Here is a 15,744-nt window from a genome sequence, read left to right on the forward strand (position 1 = left end):
TGTGGTTAGGGGCGTTGACTCAGAACCCGATGGTACTGAGTTTGAATCCCTGGCAGGTCCCGAAGTTATCCCTTTACACCAGAACGACAAAAACGCCCAAAATGCGGAAGTCATCTGGTCAAACGAGAGGAGCTCGTCTCATACATTGAGCATGCTAGACTTGTCGCGGATGACTAAAAAGGGGATTCTTCTGCAAGAAACCCCAGGTAAAAGAATAGCTCAAAAACAAAGGCGAAGGACACGACACTCTCCCAGTAAGGTCACGTGACGCGGGGTGAGACGATCCAAGTGAGGTCTTATGACTAATTCATTTGTTTTCCTAAAAAGCGCAACGTTTTAATACTTGATACTTATTTCAAAGGGGAGGCATCAAGTGAATGCTAATTTAATCAGGGTATTTCTTATAGCTTTCAACTCTTATAACAAAAGCCCAAACAACTCAATCTGAGGGTGAAGGACTTTAGCTTTGAAATCATAAGAATATCGACCTTTGGCATCTTCTTTGGAGTAGCGACAATTCTTATCCTTTGCTTGCGTACATAGCTAATTAATATTAACTTGTTTATCTGCGATATACGTACCCAAGATATAAAATGTTGAGTATTCGAATAACTACGGGCACACAAAAACACAACATCCAAACACACCGAAAACAATCTCTCACATGCTTAATGCCTATGTCAATAACCCATAACCGTATTTATTCCACGCTGTTAATGAAAGACCTTTATTGTGCATTCATGCCCCGAGGGACTAGGTACAGGTCGTCTAACTTAACACATGGAACATACAATTACATAAATACAACAATACAAGCTGTAACATATAGAGTAGACAAACGTGTTATTAAACTAAGCTAGTCCAGTAGTGTCGACTTCTTCTCGCTTCTTTGTACATGTGTAAATGTATGAACAGACAATATTTCTTATACAAGAATTATCCAGGCGTAATAAAAATATGAATTTGTCTGCTGCATTAAGATGTTCGAAGTATGGGAATTTTTCTTTGATAAAGTTAAAAAGTACACTTCTTTCGCTATCGTAAAATTTACAATCTAGGACGAAATGTTGCTCATCTTCTACTCGATTTAAATTACAATGTTGACAAAGTCTATGTTGAAGAGGCGTGCGGTTGTGCCTTCCTGTTTCGACGTGTAATATGTGACAGCTAATCCGGAGTTTAGTAGTAGCCACTCTGTGTTTGATGTTGCTAATGGATAAATACTCTTCTTCTTTATACAATGACTTAAACAGACGGTAAGGTCGGAGTTTGTTGCTGTAAGATTTATCCCTGATATCGTTGTGGATTTCGCCTGAGAATGTTTGAGTATAGATGTCTTTTAATCGTTGACTAATGGAGTTGATGATATGTGACAAATTTGTAATACTCCACTCTAGACTTGTCATCCGATGCTGTAGGAACTCCTTCACTAAATAGCTTCAAAGAACGGTTGCAGTCAGATGTGCCAAAGTTAGGTGTGACAGGCCGTTCAGTGTAACATAACCAGCTGCTGCCGCGCCGCGTGCCTGCGAAGCTGGTATGTTACGCCGAAGGGCGGTTATACCGGCTATACAGATACAGATACTCTCGCGAACATGCAATCCTGCGGTTCCTGACTTCATCAACACAGCACAATCACTTCCTTTCAGCCTGTGCGACCAACGTTTGACCTCCAAGCCAGCCTTCACATCCTGCCAGTCTACGGTCACACCATTTCCCCCTATCCTACCACTCTGCTGTATTCAAATAGATACGGACACACACCAACACAAACAAACAGGCACACCGAGAGCAAAGCTTCCGTACACGGGGGGGGGGGGGGGGGGGTGAAAACACGCATACAACATTGAGCTGCACACAACATCTAACGTTGGTCCGGCTAATGCACCTGTGATAGTATCCCACTTTCTATACAAATATCCAATGGGACAAAAGAGGAAAGGATGTCGATTCTTCTCGAACGACAAAACGACTCTCCACGGGGGACGACGCACACAATGGGAGACCCCGCGGGACACTCAGGTGTGTCACAACAGACCAATGGTGAAGTGTCACCGCTTTCTACTCAGCACTGCGAAGGAATTCAGCGGCTGTGCGTCACGAATTTATCACCGTTTCCTTCCGCACGACATCACCAAACAGCTTGGAGTTAACAGATTGTAGGAGGACAGCGATTCTCTAAGCTTTAAGACAGTCTGAACAACGCCGTGATATATCTGTGTTGTGAACTCAGCACAACCTTTTCTGCTGAAAAGAGCCGGACAGGTAAACAATGGGTGATAAAGAGGTCCTAATAGGTAAGAAGCCCTCTTTATCGAGGCGATCATCTCAACAGAGGTTGAAAAAGAGACGACCGAGCGTCTCGACCATCTCGGAGACCGGTTCCCTGAGCATTGACGGTACCTCGCTAGCGAGGCTTCCCCTGCCAGGCGACAGACAGCAGCGACCAGTCATGGATAAGCTGTCCAGGCAGGTGTCCATTATGAAGTCCTCGGGCACGGGGAAGCGCTCTTCGGGGAGGAAAGTTTCCATTCTGGACCCGAAGAGTCTGTCGGAAGGTCCGGTCGAAGGCATCAAAAACCCGGCGCTGGACGAGAGTGGTGAGGCCACAGAACAACCTGAAGCACAGGGGGAGTCGGGAACCCCTGCAGCTGAGGAGGCAGCTCTGCCAGGCGCAGGAGAAAACGGAACAGGGAGTAAAACGGACCAGGAAGGCAGAACTGAGGGGGCAGAAATCGACAAGGAGGGGGACAAACAGGAGGTTAAAGAGGAAGGACAACAGGAAGAAGAGCAAGAGGACAAGTCTAAATCTTCCGACAAGAAAAAATCCAAGAAAGAGAGCAAGAAAGGGTCGAAGAAGGAGAAGAAAGAGAGCAGGTTAAAGTCGTTTAAGAAATCGTTCCTGCGGAAGAGCTCGAAGAAGAAGGGCGAAGACGATGAGGATGCCGAGAAAGCAGGTACATACGCACACATGCACATGGCGCTGACATGCCATTGCTAGCTTCCACTAATGTACCTATAGTACCTGCCATTCCATTATGTTATATCCATTCCGTACTGCTTTAGAACTATACTATAGGAACGAAAGTGTTAGTCTAGTACAGATGAGAATAGGCGAGATTTAGACTTATGAAGAGCTTCACATCCGTAGTGTTCATTTGATATTGCTTGTAGGTTTTGTATGTGTTAATCAGCCTACTCGCCTGCCACCGTTGTGATCTCACATACGAGCACCTCTAATTATAATCACTCTAGTGTTTATCATTGCTTGCTGTCATAACTTGAGCTGACCACACCACATGCCTTTCACGAAAACCATGATGAAATACTCATCCAGGTAACGACAACCACAGCAAGGTTTCGAGTCAAGTATCGTAAAGTTTGGTTGGTCTTCCCCGTGCGGTCTGACTGGTGAGACGACTCTAGATCTATATAGCTACTTTTCTGCTTTTGCCTGATTTTGCGGTATTACTCCATCCTGTGCGCAGAAGCTGACATTCCCCTTGTAGATATAGACGCAGCAGAGGCGCAGCAGAGTCAGAGGAAGAAGGGCAAGCGGCCATTCGTCATCCGGAGGGGAGGGGACGACGACGAGATGAAGCAGGTCATCCCGTACATGCCGCTGCCGCTCGCCATCGTCTGCTGTCTGCTCAACATCTTCCTGCCAGGATTCGGTCAGTTTCCGCGGTGTTCTATATACAATCTTGACACAACAAAAACAAAAATACAGAACTTTCGTAAGGTCTACAATTATACTTACATGCATGCAAACAAACAAGTGAATACAAATTGATTAGCCGACGTACACGTCAAGTATATGGTTAAATCAACATATTGAGTTTAACATATCGTTTACAGTACTGGTTCTATAGAAGGTTTAAACATTGATTCTATTTGTACACAGTAATGCAGTATATAGTGTCAATGTTCTAAGGAAGCAGTCACTTTGGCTTACATCATTTGACAAAAAGAGAAAGAAATTGAGCAGAAATAAATTGACATCGTCTGCTCAAGGAGGTTAGATTTTAACCTCCTTGGTCTGCTGTATCCTAAAGATCTTCTAGGCAGGATTCGGAAATAAATGTCTTTAGAAAGTTGAAGCTCTACTTTTTATCAACCTAGTAGACGAGATTATCCTAGTGAACAAATCTCCTAAAAGATAGTCCTCTGACAGGTAGTTATGTATATAGTTGGTTCATTAGAAGGCGACAGCACAATGTATTTCGCATAAGTTGTACCATTCTTTGCATCGGAGTGTTGACAAACGATGTTAAGAGGCCACAAAGGAGAACCCCGTTTGTCCAGCGCCATCAATAATTCAGATACCTAATTGTGTCCCATCATCATCCCTAGTCCCAAACATTCTACTGAACATAACATCCGCACGCGTAATGCTATTGTCACCCTTATGCGCGAAGTCCTCGGGTTGTGGCAAATCCAATTTCGCTGCTAGATCTTCGCGCGGTTTTACTTGTCATTGATATAACTCTTGAGAGGATCCCGGAGAGCGGACCCTGGGGAGAGGGAGACGCATCCTTTTATTGAATTCTTAATGGATCACTTAGCGGAGCCATTGTCTGCTGTCGCAAGACACGTCGGTCCGACTCAGGCAACACGGAGAACGTTTGAAGGTCACAGACGTAGAGGAAAGTAGGAGATAAATCCGCGGGGAAATTTGCACGATTATAGCGGTGGTGGCGGTAGAGAAGGAAGTAATTACGTTTATAACTGATTGTGTACACACGCGTGATGGGTTCTGCATCTTATTGGACACGTTATAGTCCGCCCTTCTCCAGCGATTTGAGCAAATCACAGATATATTGCCAACCTCTGCATCACGGTGGATGGATGCTGTGAAAATGCTCATTGACGCAAACGGTTATAAATGCATTTAAGTTCGCGGTTTTTATTTCGCGGTCGGGAGAAAATGGAGTGTTCGCGGTGGTTTTGAGTTCACGTTTGAAACAAAAGTAGAGAAGGGGGTAGGAGGGCAAAAAAGTAAAACCACCGCGAACATTTCTACATTTCCGTGACTCTCTAGATCTTATACACCACTGATTGTAGTTTCTGCCAGACTCTGTGAGTAATATATTTACCATTTGCAACACAATGAATTCTTCACCAATGAAGCTCGGCACCCCTAGCAAGTATTCCCATTTTATACGTTGATGAAGGTTAGACATCCAGATATTAAGATACGCCCAAAATAATGACTCAATCAACTGGATAAAAGGTTTGAAACGTCGGACTGTTCCCAAATGTTATCCAGTTGATTGAGTAACTATTTTTTGGCATAATTTGGCCGATTTTCAATAAAAGTTTTTTTTTTAAATTTCAGTGAGGCTTTGTAGAGACTACGCTAACTGTACTGTATCTGTTTAAGGCACGTTACTGTCCGGGTTCTGCCTGCTATGTAAGTGGGGAGTCCGGGACCCGAACGCCGGGCCGAACCAGAAGGACGAGGATCTGGGACACGCCCTGTACCTGAACGTGGTGGTGGCGCTGTCACAGATGATCACCATCACCTTCATGCTGGTGGGATACTTCTGGAGCGTCGCCTGGGGAGCCCAGATGGTCAGGATGGCAGGTGAGGCATCAAGGATGCTGTTTGATGTTCTGTGATACTTTGTACTCAGTAAATGGCAAGAGGAACGTCATCACTGGAGTGTCACTGGAAAGTATGTTAGTTCCAGCGCAGCGACGGGAAAAACGTTTTAGGGTATATTTTGTCATTCAAACAAAAAATACTGGAGCCCCCTGGTGTTCCCCTTTAATGGAATGATTCTGTGATACTAGGAAATGACTGGAGGGGTGTCATCTGAAGGTACAAAATACAAATTGAAACCGTATCAGATAACGTTATACTTCATGGAAATCTTACTATTGAAGTGGTGCGATTCACAAGTTGGTAATGGCAACCATCAAAACGTGGTTCTATTTCTTGCTGGGTCACCCTAAATGTGAGCCTCCGTTGCAGAACTCAGACAGTCACAGGTCATCTTTTGATAGTTGCCGGATTCTGATTGCTTGACAACCGATATTGAGGAATCCTTTAATGTTTGTTATCAAAAAACTTTGGCAAATATATTCAGTGGGGTCTGCAAAAGAGGCTATCGATATAGCAAGACCCTACATCTGTTGGTTTTGTCACAACTGCTATGCCGATATTGATCGCAGCAAGTCGCTCTTGATGCGTCGCTGATGAGTTGATATCGAGACTTCATCCGGCTGTTGCTGTGGTAGTGATCTCCAAGCAGATGTTGGGAGGCAGAGTCGCTAGGTCATTGAGAGCAGATGTGGTGTACTGCTCAGTATTTTATCTTTTATCTGTTATGTCTTTTAAATGGTCTTTGTTTTGTCTCTTCGCCTACAAAACGTAAATGCACATTTGGCTGGCAATGCCTTAAAAAGCTACGGATGAATTGTGATGATATCGAGTGGGTTGGTACATTGTAGGTATTGGTAAGACATACATGTAGGTTACGGTAAATTTTTGGCCTTCTCGTAGCTTTCCTAGGTACTGCAGTGTTTTTGTGTCTTCGTTCTAGTTTAACATGGAATGTGTCTCTGATGGCTACACAACTTTTCCCTGCAGTTGAACTTCGCCGCTGGAAGAAAGGCCAGCCACAGTTTAAGGGCCAGGTGATGGTGGTTGATGATGACGATGATGAGGGCGCCGTGAAGACCCAGCCCAGCACCAAGGGCAGACAGAGCTCTCAGGGCGCACCTTCCATACCATGAGGTCTCTGTACAATCTGTATCCGTATCTGTATTGCCGGTATAACACACCAGCTAACATTTGTACAACATCATTCTTCAAGCAGATGTAAGGATCCTTGAAGGGTGCAGTGAAGACCCTGGCCAGCACCAAGGGCAGGGTTCACATGGCACCCCTTCCATTCCCTGATGCCTCTGTACAACATCAATCTCCAAGCAGAAGTGAGGATCCGGCTCATACTCAAAGAGAATAGTTAAAAGATACAATGGCAGAAATGAGTACTAATGTTGCAAAAACACAGAAAAGGACTCGCCGAATTTTATCCAGTTGTAGAGATTGAATCGTCTTTTAAATCCAACCTTCATAAACGGATCCTTACATCTGTTTGAAGATTAGATGGCCTCTGTTGATGTATGCTCTGAAGTTATACCAAGAAGTTGCAATGCAATGGGAGCTGCTTTCATAATGGGGCTATAAAGATAGTAGTGGCCTCTGGGCAAGGGAGGAATGTTTTGTTCCCATCTCATTACTCCATGTACATTAGCATTAGACAACTATTCTCAGAAAATGTGTACAAATATAAATATCAAGCAGATAGAGATTGGTATTTTTGGAACATGGTGTTTCTGGTCAGTACTGAACTCTAACTAGGTCCAAAGTGACGTTTATTTCATTGAGTTCATTGGACCAGCCTGGAAGGACGTGTACATATAGATTCCTATAATCAATTCCAACAGGGCAGGTGAAACTTACTCCTGAGTTTGTTATCCACTGAAAACCCACAGGTACCTACATGACTCTTATGGGCGTATGGCCAACAGGCCCTCCTATGGGCGTATGGATCGTAGAATTCGGCAAAAAAAGGAATAATTGGTCAGTATAGTCAGTCCACGGTGAGGGTCAATATTTCACATGCAAATAAAACCCTCTGGTGGCCAAATTTCCCTGGAAAATATTCTCCCTATAGCCGGCGTAGTTAACCTGGTAGAGACTACATGACTCTTATTCTAGGGTAATTCTTATCTCCAAGCAGATCTTTCCCGACGCTTTCTGACTGGACAGAAGATCTCCCCTTGGATGCCGTGTGATCAGATCTTGGGCCCAGTCAGAAGCTGTCACGACTTTGCCCCCAAGGATCTGCTTTGAGATTAGGGCAATTCTAAGGCAGCAGCAAGCATATAGTCGAACAGACACAACAACAAAAATACAATAGCACACAACCAATCAGAATAAGAGAAAGTTTATTGTTACAAATTGTGAACAGGTGAAGACTCTCTAAATCCAATGTTATCGTTACCATATAGTACTAACATTGTGAGGTCCAGTCATTGCGTAAATATCATCTTTTATCCCCTGGTTACTGTACGTCGGTAGGATATAGTAGACTTTGCGTCAACTTGAGTTAGGATACATACAATTTGTTACTCAGCAACATAAGAACTCCTATCAACAGAATCAATGTTGCATCTGCCATGTAATTTGGTGAAATACAAAAATAGAGTACAACATTCAAAAAAGTACACTGAAAGAAACAAAAATTTGCAGAACTGGTGTCTATGACTCGCTTCTATTGCCTCAAATGTTAAACTAATAGTCCAAAAAAACTCATAACACAAAGCAAAAACACTTCTATTCATCTATGCACTAGTTATTTCTTGATGCAACTTGCAGTGACTATCATTCTCTGACAAATGTACACAGGAACACAAAAATAAATACACAGATGGATTACAGCGTAAAGCACAAGCAAACCATGGGCTGTGACAACACAAAAATACCAAGAATACTGAGTGTTGGGACTGGGCACATCTAATTGGAGAACCATGTTGTATCATACAGTCCAGCTACAGGTGCCAGCTACATGTATCTTCCCAACATGATCACACCTCTCCTTCTAACTGTGACAACGCGGTAATGCTGATATAAGTCGAGACTGGGAAAGGTGTTATGACAGGTCATGCTAGATACAACTTTCAGACCGCTTAATGGTGGTCCAACATCTTGTGCTAGATACAACTTTCAGTATCAAACCTTGTACGAAACTCAGACCTTAAAAAATCAGTGGCATGGTACTCAATACATTGTCTAATCCGGATCAATAAAAAAATTCATGGCTTTCGTGTGAAATCTTGATTCGTCCTGCCGCTCTGCGAGGGCAGAGAATGTTGGTATAACCACCCGTACGTTAAAAAAGAATGGCACTGTTCAGGTCAGACTCACTACAGTGTTGGGTGCTAGTTTGGGGTACAACAAAAACATCCCTACTACGTATGTACTTCACAACAGGCAACTATCGCTAAATCGTTTAGACTTACTTAAAGCACACGGAAATCGAACACCGGGTCTAAAGCTAAATGGTAGTAGTACAGAAACATCAACGGGATAAAGCCGAGAGCAGAGTGAACCAACAGAACCAACCAAGGCATGACTGTACACTGTAGAGATGGTGGTGCATGCACTGAGCTCCACCTTGTCACATACAACCGAACACCGCTACTTAGCTTAACCCTCAGCACACCGGCATGTATTCTATGATGTTTCTTCCATCTGACGATACATAACTGTGGAGTGGAACAGTCTCTGGGGCGGTGGACGGCAGAGTGCCCCTCACACGGCGTGGATGGCCGCGGAGAAACAGAGCTTCAGGGTGAAGGGGTACCGGCCTTCTGAAACACACACAGGAGAAATAATCAGAACTGTTAGTCATATCCTCATGTCATTCACACTCAGTTCCTGATGGTCATTCATTATAATGTAACTGCCAATAACCCCCACCCCCCCTATATTTTTTTAGCCGCAACTGCATTGGTTAAAATTGTCTACGATTAGTAAGAAACATACACACATACAGCTGTAACTGCATTTGCAACACTTTACACCAGCCTACTTAAATGTCCTTGGGACAACCTAATATAGCTCAGGAACAGAAAAAAACAGGTACACAGAACAAAGACACAACTTTGTTTTCCCCTATCATTACTGCTGCACGACTGGTTCCTTTAAAACTCATTGTTGACATCTACAGCATACCTTGTAGATTTGACCTGACCATTTTATGGATCTGACCTGAGCATTTTTCACACAATGACATGTAAGATCAGATAATGCAGGCTCCAGGCCTTTCTTCCAGACAAGGAAACCTGTGTTGGATATTTGTTTGTTCAAAGTTGACCCACAAATCCTTCTGACTTCGTGTTACCTATCAGTGTCCTTGTAAACATAGAAGAGTGACAAGCTACAAGGTCAAGGTGATGAATAAAAACAGAGGCCTGGGAAGAAAATTTGAATAAAACTCAGACTGTATTCACTCCCAAATGCTGGGTGGAGCTAGGTACAGACTTTCCTATCTCTGTTCTCATGTTGATCTTCCAGTCATGCATTACTCTCTTTTTTTTTGCATTTAATTTTGCAAACTCAAAACCACTGCAAAAAGTTTGTTCTGCCTGCCTACCCACTCGTCTAAGCGCTTCATGTAAGTACTTTACATTGTACACTTTTAGGTGGATTCAGACTGGCTGTTCGTCAAGTCGATGGTGTTTCCATTACTGTTAGTTGCAGTATGGGACTATAGTGCTCTTGCGAACTCAAAACCGCCATGAACACTCCATTTTCTCCTTACCACTAAATCAAATCACCAAGCATTTACAGTACTTTCTGGGCAGGTTTATTGAGACCCCCAGGTGTGCTGTTAAACTGGAAAACACAGTAAATTTTGTAATACACGAAATAGGTGTTGTTTTCTGTGAGCTACTCTAAAACCTGAAACATCCATGACCTTTAGTGTCTCAGAGAAGAGCCTTTGCTGGAGTCAAAACAAATGGCAACAGACAGTATAAACCTGGTGAGTGGTTGGGTTTTGTCCATCATCAACACAGAGTCTGCGTGTTACACATCTGTTAACACCATCCCCAGTCTTAAGGTATTGACTTGGGCCTGACACAGCTATACCTCCACCTGGAATGCTACTGGAGTACCTTAAGCAAGACCAAACATTGTTTAATGTACAGAGGTTTGACGCCTGAGGCTTTCTTACAGGGGCTTCCAGCTTTAAGCCCTCATCTAAAAGGACTAATGCAAACCCTCACACCGTGTCCAAGCGGGGCTCAAACTTCTGGATCCTTTTGGATCCACGGATGTGATCCATCTGTGGAGGTAGTCTGAATATGAATGGATCAGCCGGTATAACTGCTATTTGGTTTAACACACCAGCCTTGCAGGCACGCGGTGGCGACAACATCACACAGAACAACTTTTCACACCTAAACTATCCCAATCATCTCTAACTGCCCTGTCTGTACTTACTTGGGCTGGCCATCTGACTGTGGTGACATATGAACATCTTTTCTTACTGTATCTCTGCTATATTTTGTCTGACCCTTACCTCTTCTCTCAATGAAAAGCAGCCTGCATGCCAATTTGAACTACTCATGAATAGATTAAGGTTCAAACAAACAAACTGCCTGTACTTACTTGGGCTGGCCATCTGACTGTGGTTACATATAAACATCTTTTCTTACTGTATCTCTGCTATATTTTGTCTGACCCTTACCTCTTCTCTCAATGAAAAGCAGCCTGCAGGCCAATTTGAACTACTCATGAATAAATAAAGGTTCAAACAAACAAACAAACAAACTGCCTATACTTACTTGGGCTGGCCATCTGACTGTGGTTACATATGATCAGGGCCTCCAGGGCGTCGCTCTGCTTGTCCCACTCCAGCAGTCCTGAGGAGCTTCTCTCCGCTGAGAACACAACAGCACAGGGAAGGTCAAGGTTACTGGGGTTGTACATCACAATGTCTGCCGGGCATACTAGTACCAAGGAAACTTGGATCAAGATTTCCCCTGAACCACTCTCCTTAGAGGAGTTCACACAACGGCAGACTACAAAAACTGCTTATGCCACAGGGGGTGATAAATCATTTCCGCCAACATTTGAATACACTTTACAAACAGACTTTCAAACTAACTGAATGCATTCAAATGTTGTCTGAAATGATTTATCACCCCCTTAGACACAAGCAGTTTTTGTAGTCCGTGCTAAGTTTCTGTTGGAAACTGAAATTTCACACGTATGATGATATGTATATATATTTGTAGGTCATACTGTTGTTTTCATTCCTTAACTCCTGACAGTTCCTCTTTGACAGGTAGTGGAGCCAATTGAACGCATTCACATACAGAGATATGTATCATCATACACATGAAATTTCTGGATAAAAAAACAACAGCACGGAAGTGGGATCGGGGAAATCTCTTTTTAACTGCCCTTGTATATAAGAGGTTTCAGAGAGACTGGTCACCAACAAATAAACTCTTTTTTAGACCTAACAAGAGGTTATATACATACATTTACATATCCACCACCCAAGTTGTTCAACCATGAATTATTGTTTAACAATATTAGCAATGCAAGTACAGAATTATGGTAGGAGAGAAAATTGCAACAGATGTTCAAATAATAAGCATGATTGGGGAAAGAGTTATTAATATAATCACAACAAGAATGGTGATGCAACGTTACATTACAAGTGATGGGTACGTTTACATGACAGTGCTCAGCGTTAAGTTATTGTGTTATTGTTACTGTTTGACATGTTTCATGTATGGGTATTTAGTATTAGCCTCTACCAGACCTGCTAGCTTGACTGAATAAAGAAATTGGTATATCATTGACCAGAGAAGTGAACCCGGGTTGATAAATGTTGCATTGGCCAGTTTACTGCTCTGGCCAAAATAAACTGCATTTCTTTTTTTCAGACAAGAGTGGATCTGGAAGAGAATAATTCGCTGTGCTGAACAAGAAGAAGGAATGATTTGGGTGTACAATTTTGAGAAAACTTAGACAGGAAGTATTCAAAATCAGGCCATTGTAAGCAACCCTCTCTGCTCCAAAAGGGAGAGGACGGTGTTTGTTTCGCAACACATGTAAGCCAGAGACTGCATGGAGATTTTAAATTAGTAAATGTATAGTTGCATGTTTCATTGTATGATTTCCAACAGTTTTTCACCATAGATCCATTTTCCATATAGCAGTTGGGGGATTCTGATAGTATCCTGTGAGCATCCAAAACAATGATAGGAAAGACCAATGCTAGATGTTGCGAAAGCATGTCGGATGTTTTGATTGTTGGTTGTGAGGTCATGCTGGGTCAGAGTGTGTTTTTGAGTGATCGTTTACTTAACGACCATGCATGTTTTTTCTCTGACCTGGTCTGGGTCTCTCGCAACCAGCATTGAATGGCATTCCTCAAAGAATGGAAAACACAAGTGTTATAATCAGGGGCCTTCGTCCCTATATAGAAATAAAAAGAGCCGGTTTGGACCACTTCCAGGCCCAACCAGCAACAAAACCACAGAGAGAATGAAAGTGTATAGAGAAAATGTACCCCCTTCTCTATCCAAAATACAGCTCTTTCTCCCTTTTTAAAACACAGGTATCAAAATGTTGAAACAGCAACAGCAAACTGCAAAAGGATGAGTCTAGTGATCCCTTTTTTAAAAGACATGTGCATGTTAGTGCATTATGTACTGCATTACGTACTTTAAATTTGTACCTCAGTTTACGAGAGGGAAGGGCATACTAGTCACTTATAGCAGAAGATACAACAAAAATCAAACAGGGATTACATCATCTCTATCTACGTTCATTTCCCCTACACAACCTCTAACACCACACAAAATGGATGAAACGATGTGCAAGTCGATCAAACTTACTTCTTGATGGGAACATCTTTATAGCAGTTGGGGGAGGCACTCCTGCATCACTAAATGTTAGCTGAAAAAAAAAGAAGACAAATTGTTTAGAAAGCTTTAAGCAAATCAGTTAAGACTAAACCACATTGATTTTGAAGTTGTCCGTTTCCAAACAAATACTTTTACGCTATTGGTCCTTTAGTCATCATAAAGATGTGTTGTGTTCAACTTCAAAAATTGTATCCCCAAAATACTGTAAATGCAATTAAGTTTGTGTGGTTTTTATTTCGCAGAAGGGAGAAAATAGAGTGTTTGCGGTGGTTTTAAGTTCGCGTTTGAAACAATAGTAGCGCTACAGTCATAGATGGGCAAAAAGTTTTGCGGTGGTTTTAACTTTTTGCTGAAAGTTCACCGTGAAAACCGCAAACCACCGCGAATATTTCTGCATTTACAGTAGTTTGCATGCTCGACATGGGCTTGGGGTCAATCACAAGTTGCTCCCACCAGACACTGCCAGGGCCCTTAGGAACAATCTCTGGTGGCAGGAGTGGAAAATTCTGATTGACTCCTGCTGGCAGCATGCCCCAGCCAAACCACAGTCTTCAACCCTAACTTGAGGTCCTGAACCACACTATACATGAACATGCATTCCTCTGGATTACACCAAGGGCAACAAAATAATACTGATATCACTGCCTCAATCATTGTTTATTGCTACACCTAGTACAATCTCTCTCTCTCTATATATATATGTATATAGTCGCTGATGTTCACCTGTCTCAGCGACTCCTCTGTAGCATCAGGTGGGGCGTTGAAGAAGTGTAGCACTTTCGATGGCTGTTGGATACGTGCAAGCGTGGTTAAGGAACAAACAAGTACGCTGCAATAACAAACATGAAACACAGCCCAGAAATCACACTGCAAAGAATTACTGGGGGAACAGTTTGTCACTGCCTGAGTATGTGTGTCTAACACAAACTAACATGATTCAGGGCATGGTGTGCATATCCCCTTTGGAACCTGGTAACCTGTTGAATCAATGGTGGGCTTGTCTGTACGGTGTTTGTGGGTGAAGTAACTCAGAACCCCAGCAGAATTCCCTGCAGCCTGTTACTTAGCCAAACTTACACAGCCCTGCCACAGCTGGAACAAGCTCAAGGCCAAGTTCATCATTTGACTGGTTAACAGGTCACCCCTGTGGAACAAGAGGGCAACCTCTCACTCTCAGTTCCCAGGTTATCAACCCCGTTTCCTCTTCTGTCTTTCTTCTTGGATAGGGCTGCAATAGATGGGAGATACAAATGTAGGAATAGATACCAGGCTAAGTCTGAAGTTGGCTGTTTCATCATCCCAGGAGAGAATGAAAATATTTGATAACAGAAAATGTAATTCTTTTCAACTTCTTGAAATCTCAGATGCTTTATTGCTAACCTTGTCAGCTAGCTTGAATTGCTCTCCTTGTGATTGGTGCAGTAAAAAAAGATTTGAGCTATTGGTTGGCAATGCTGGTTTATCTAAATAAAGATGAAAAATGAAAGGTGAAGAAAATCCTAATGGAAACTGCTCACGCTCTAATGTCCCTTGCTGATCTTTAAAGTCAGTTTACCTGGCTATGCATGATTTTTTGGCAAAGGGCTGATTTGCCAGGGATTTGTTTCACATGTTCCCAACCGTGTCTATGGAGATGTTTAACAACCACAAAGGCAAACACATTACAGGCTTGGGGCTAGACCTGACCTATGTCAGATTTCTGGGCTTGGGAACGACCTGTTCATCAGTACGTTCACCCTCCAACCATATTTCTGCCAGGGAAAAATGTCAACATTCCTGTGCACTGGAAGGTGGGACCTCGGGAGACTAGCGGAGGGCTGCTGGTCAGGTTTGATGCCGCAATCTTCCCAATTTGTCACAGCTCCCAGCTGCCTCCTGCTGACCCAGTACTGCCATGCAGGGGCGGCCATGTCACCTCCAATAACATACACCGCTCATCACTCCTCATAATCTGCATAGAAGATCTCCCTCAGGACTACCTAACTGGAACCACCTATCTGCAACCTTAGTTTCTCGCTAGATTGATTTCCTAGTCTGCCTACAATGCGGTATTTACCATATTAAGTTTCACAGCTTATTGAATATTAGGTAGGACCTAAGAATAAGAATGACAGTAACAGAGAGACCTGTCATCTCAAACATGAAGGGAGGGACAAGCAGGGTTTTTCTCCTGACATAAGAATGATGAATGAACTCTAAATGGTGGACAAAAGGACATAAACCACATTTATCAATGTCAGACATGTCTGTTCCTCCTCTACATGAAGTTCCAGTGAGGAG

At 43.0% G+C, this 15,744-nt stretch overlaps 2 protein-coding genes across 3 annotated transcripts in view; one reads left to right on the forward strand and one right to left on the reverse strand.

Moving 5' to 3' along the window:
* Nucleotides 1-1,875: 1,875 nt before the first annotated feature.
* Nucleotides 1,876-8,197, forward strand: LOC136433779 (cylicin-2-like). Of its 2 annotated transcripts, none has more exons than XM_066426283.1 (4): nucleotides 1,876-2,957; nucleotides 3,489-3,674; nucleotides 5,384-5,587; nucleotides 6,596-8,197. In XM_066426283.1, exons 1-4 carry the CDS (start codon nucleotides 2,273-2,275, stop codon nucleotides 6,739-6,741), a joined length of 1,221 nt encoding a protein of 406 aa, XP_066282380.1. In that variant the 5' UTR covers nucleotides 1,876-2,272; the 3' UTR covers nucleotides 6,742-8,197. The 2 variants fall into 2 exon arrangements, with proteins under 2 accessions (XP_066282380.1, XP_066282382.1); XM_066426285.1 differs by having other exon boundaries at nucleotides 3,510-3,674.
* The window catches only part of LOC136433781 (heterogeneous nuclear ribonucleoprotein L-like), a 45,875-nt gene continuing 38,073 nt past the window's right edge, over nucleotides 7,943-15,744 (reverse strand). The window contains exons 17-20 of the mRNA XM_066426287.1: nucleotides 14,188-14,261; nucleotides 13,435-13,495; nucleotides 11,365-11,460; nucleotides 7,943-9,384 (exon numbers count right to left, since the gene is read on the reverse strand). Coding sequence (XP_066282384.1) covers nucleotides 9,326-9,384; nucleotides 11,365-11,460; nucleotides 13,435-13,495; nucleotides 14,188-14,261 — 290 coding nt within the window. The 3' untranslated portion in view covers nucleotides 7,943-9,325. The remainder of the gene's footprint in view (nucleotides 9,385-11,364; nucleotides 11,461-13,434; nucleotides 13,496-14,187; nucleotides 14,262-15,744) is intronic.

The sequence above is a fragment of the Branchiostoma lanceolatum genome, chromosome 4, assembly GCF_035083965.1.
Source record: "Branchiostoma lanceolatum isolate klBraLanc5 chromosome 4, klBraLanc5.hap2, whole genome shotgun sequence".
Classification (NCBI taxonomy): Eukaryota; Metazoa; Chordata; class Leptocardii; order Amphioxiformes; family Branchiostomatidae; genus Branchiostoma; species Branchiostoma lanceolatum.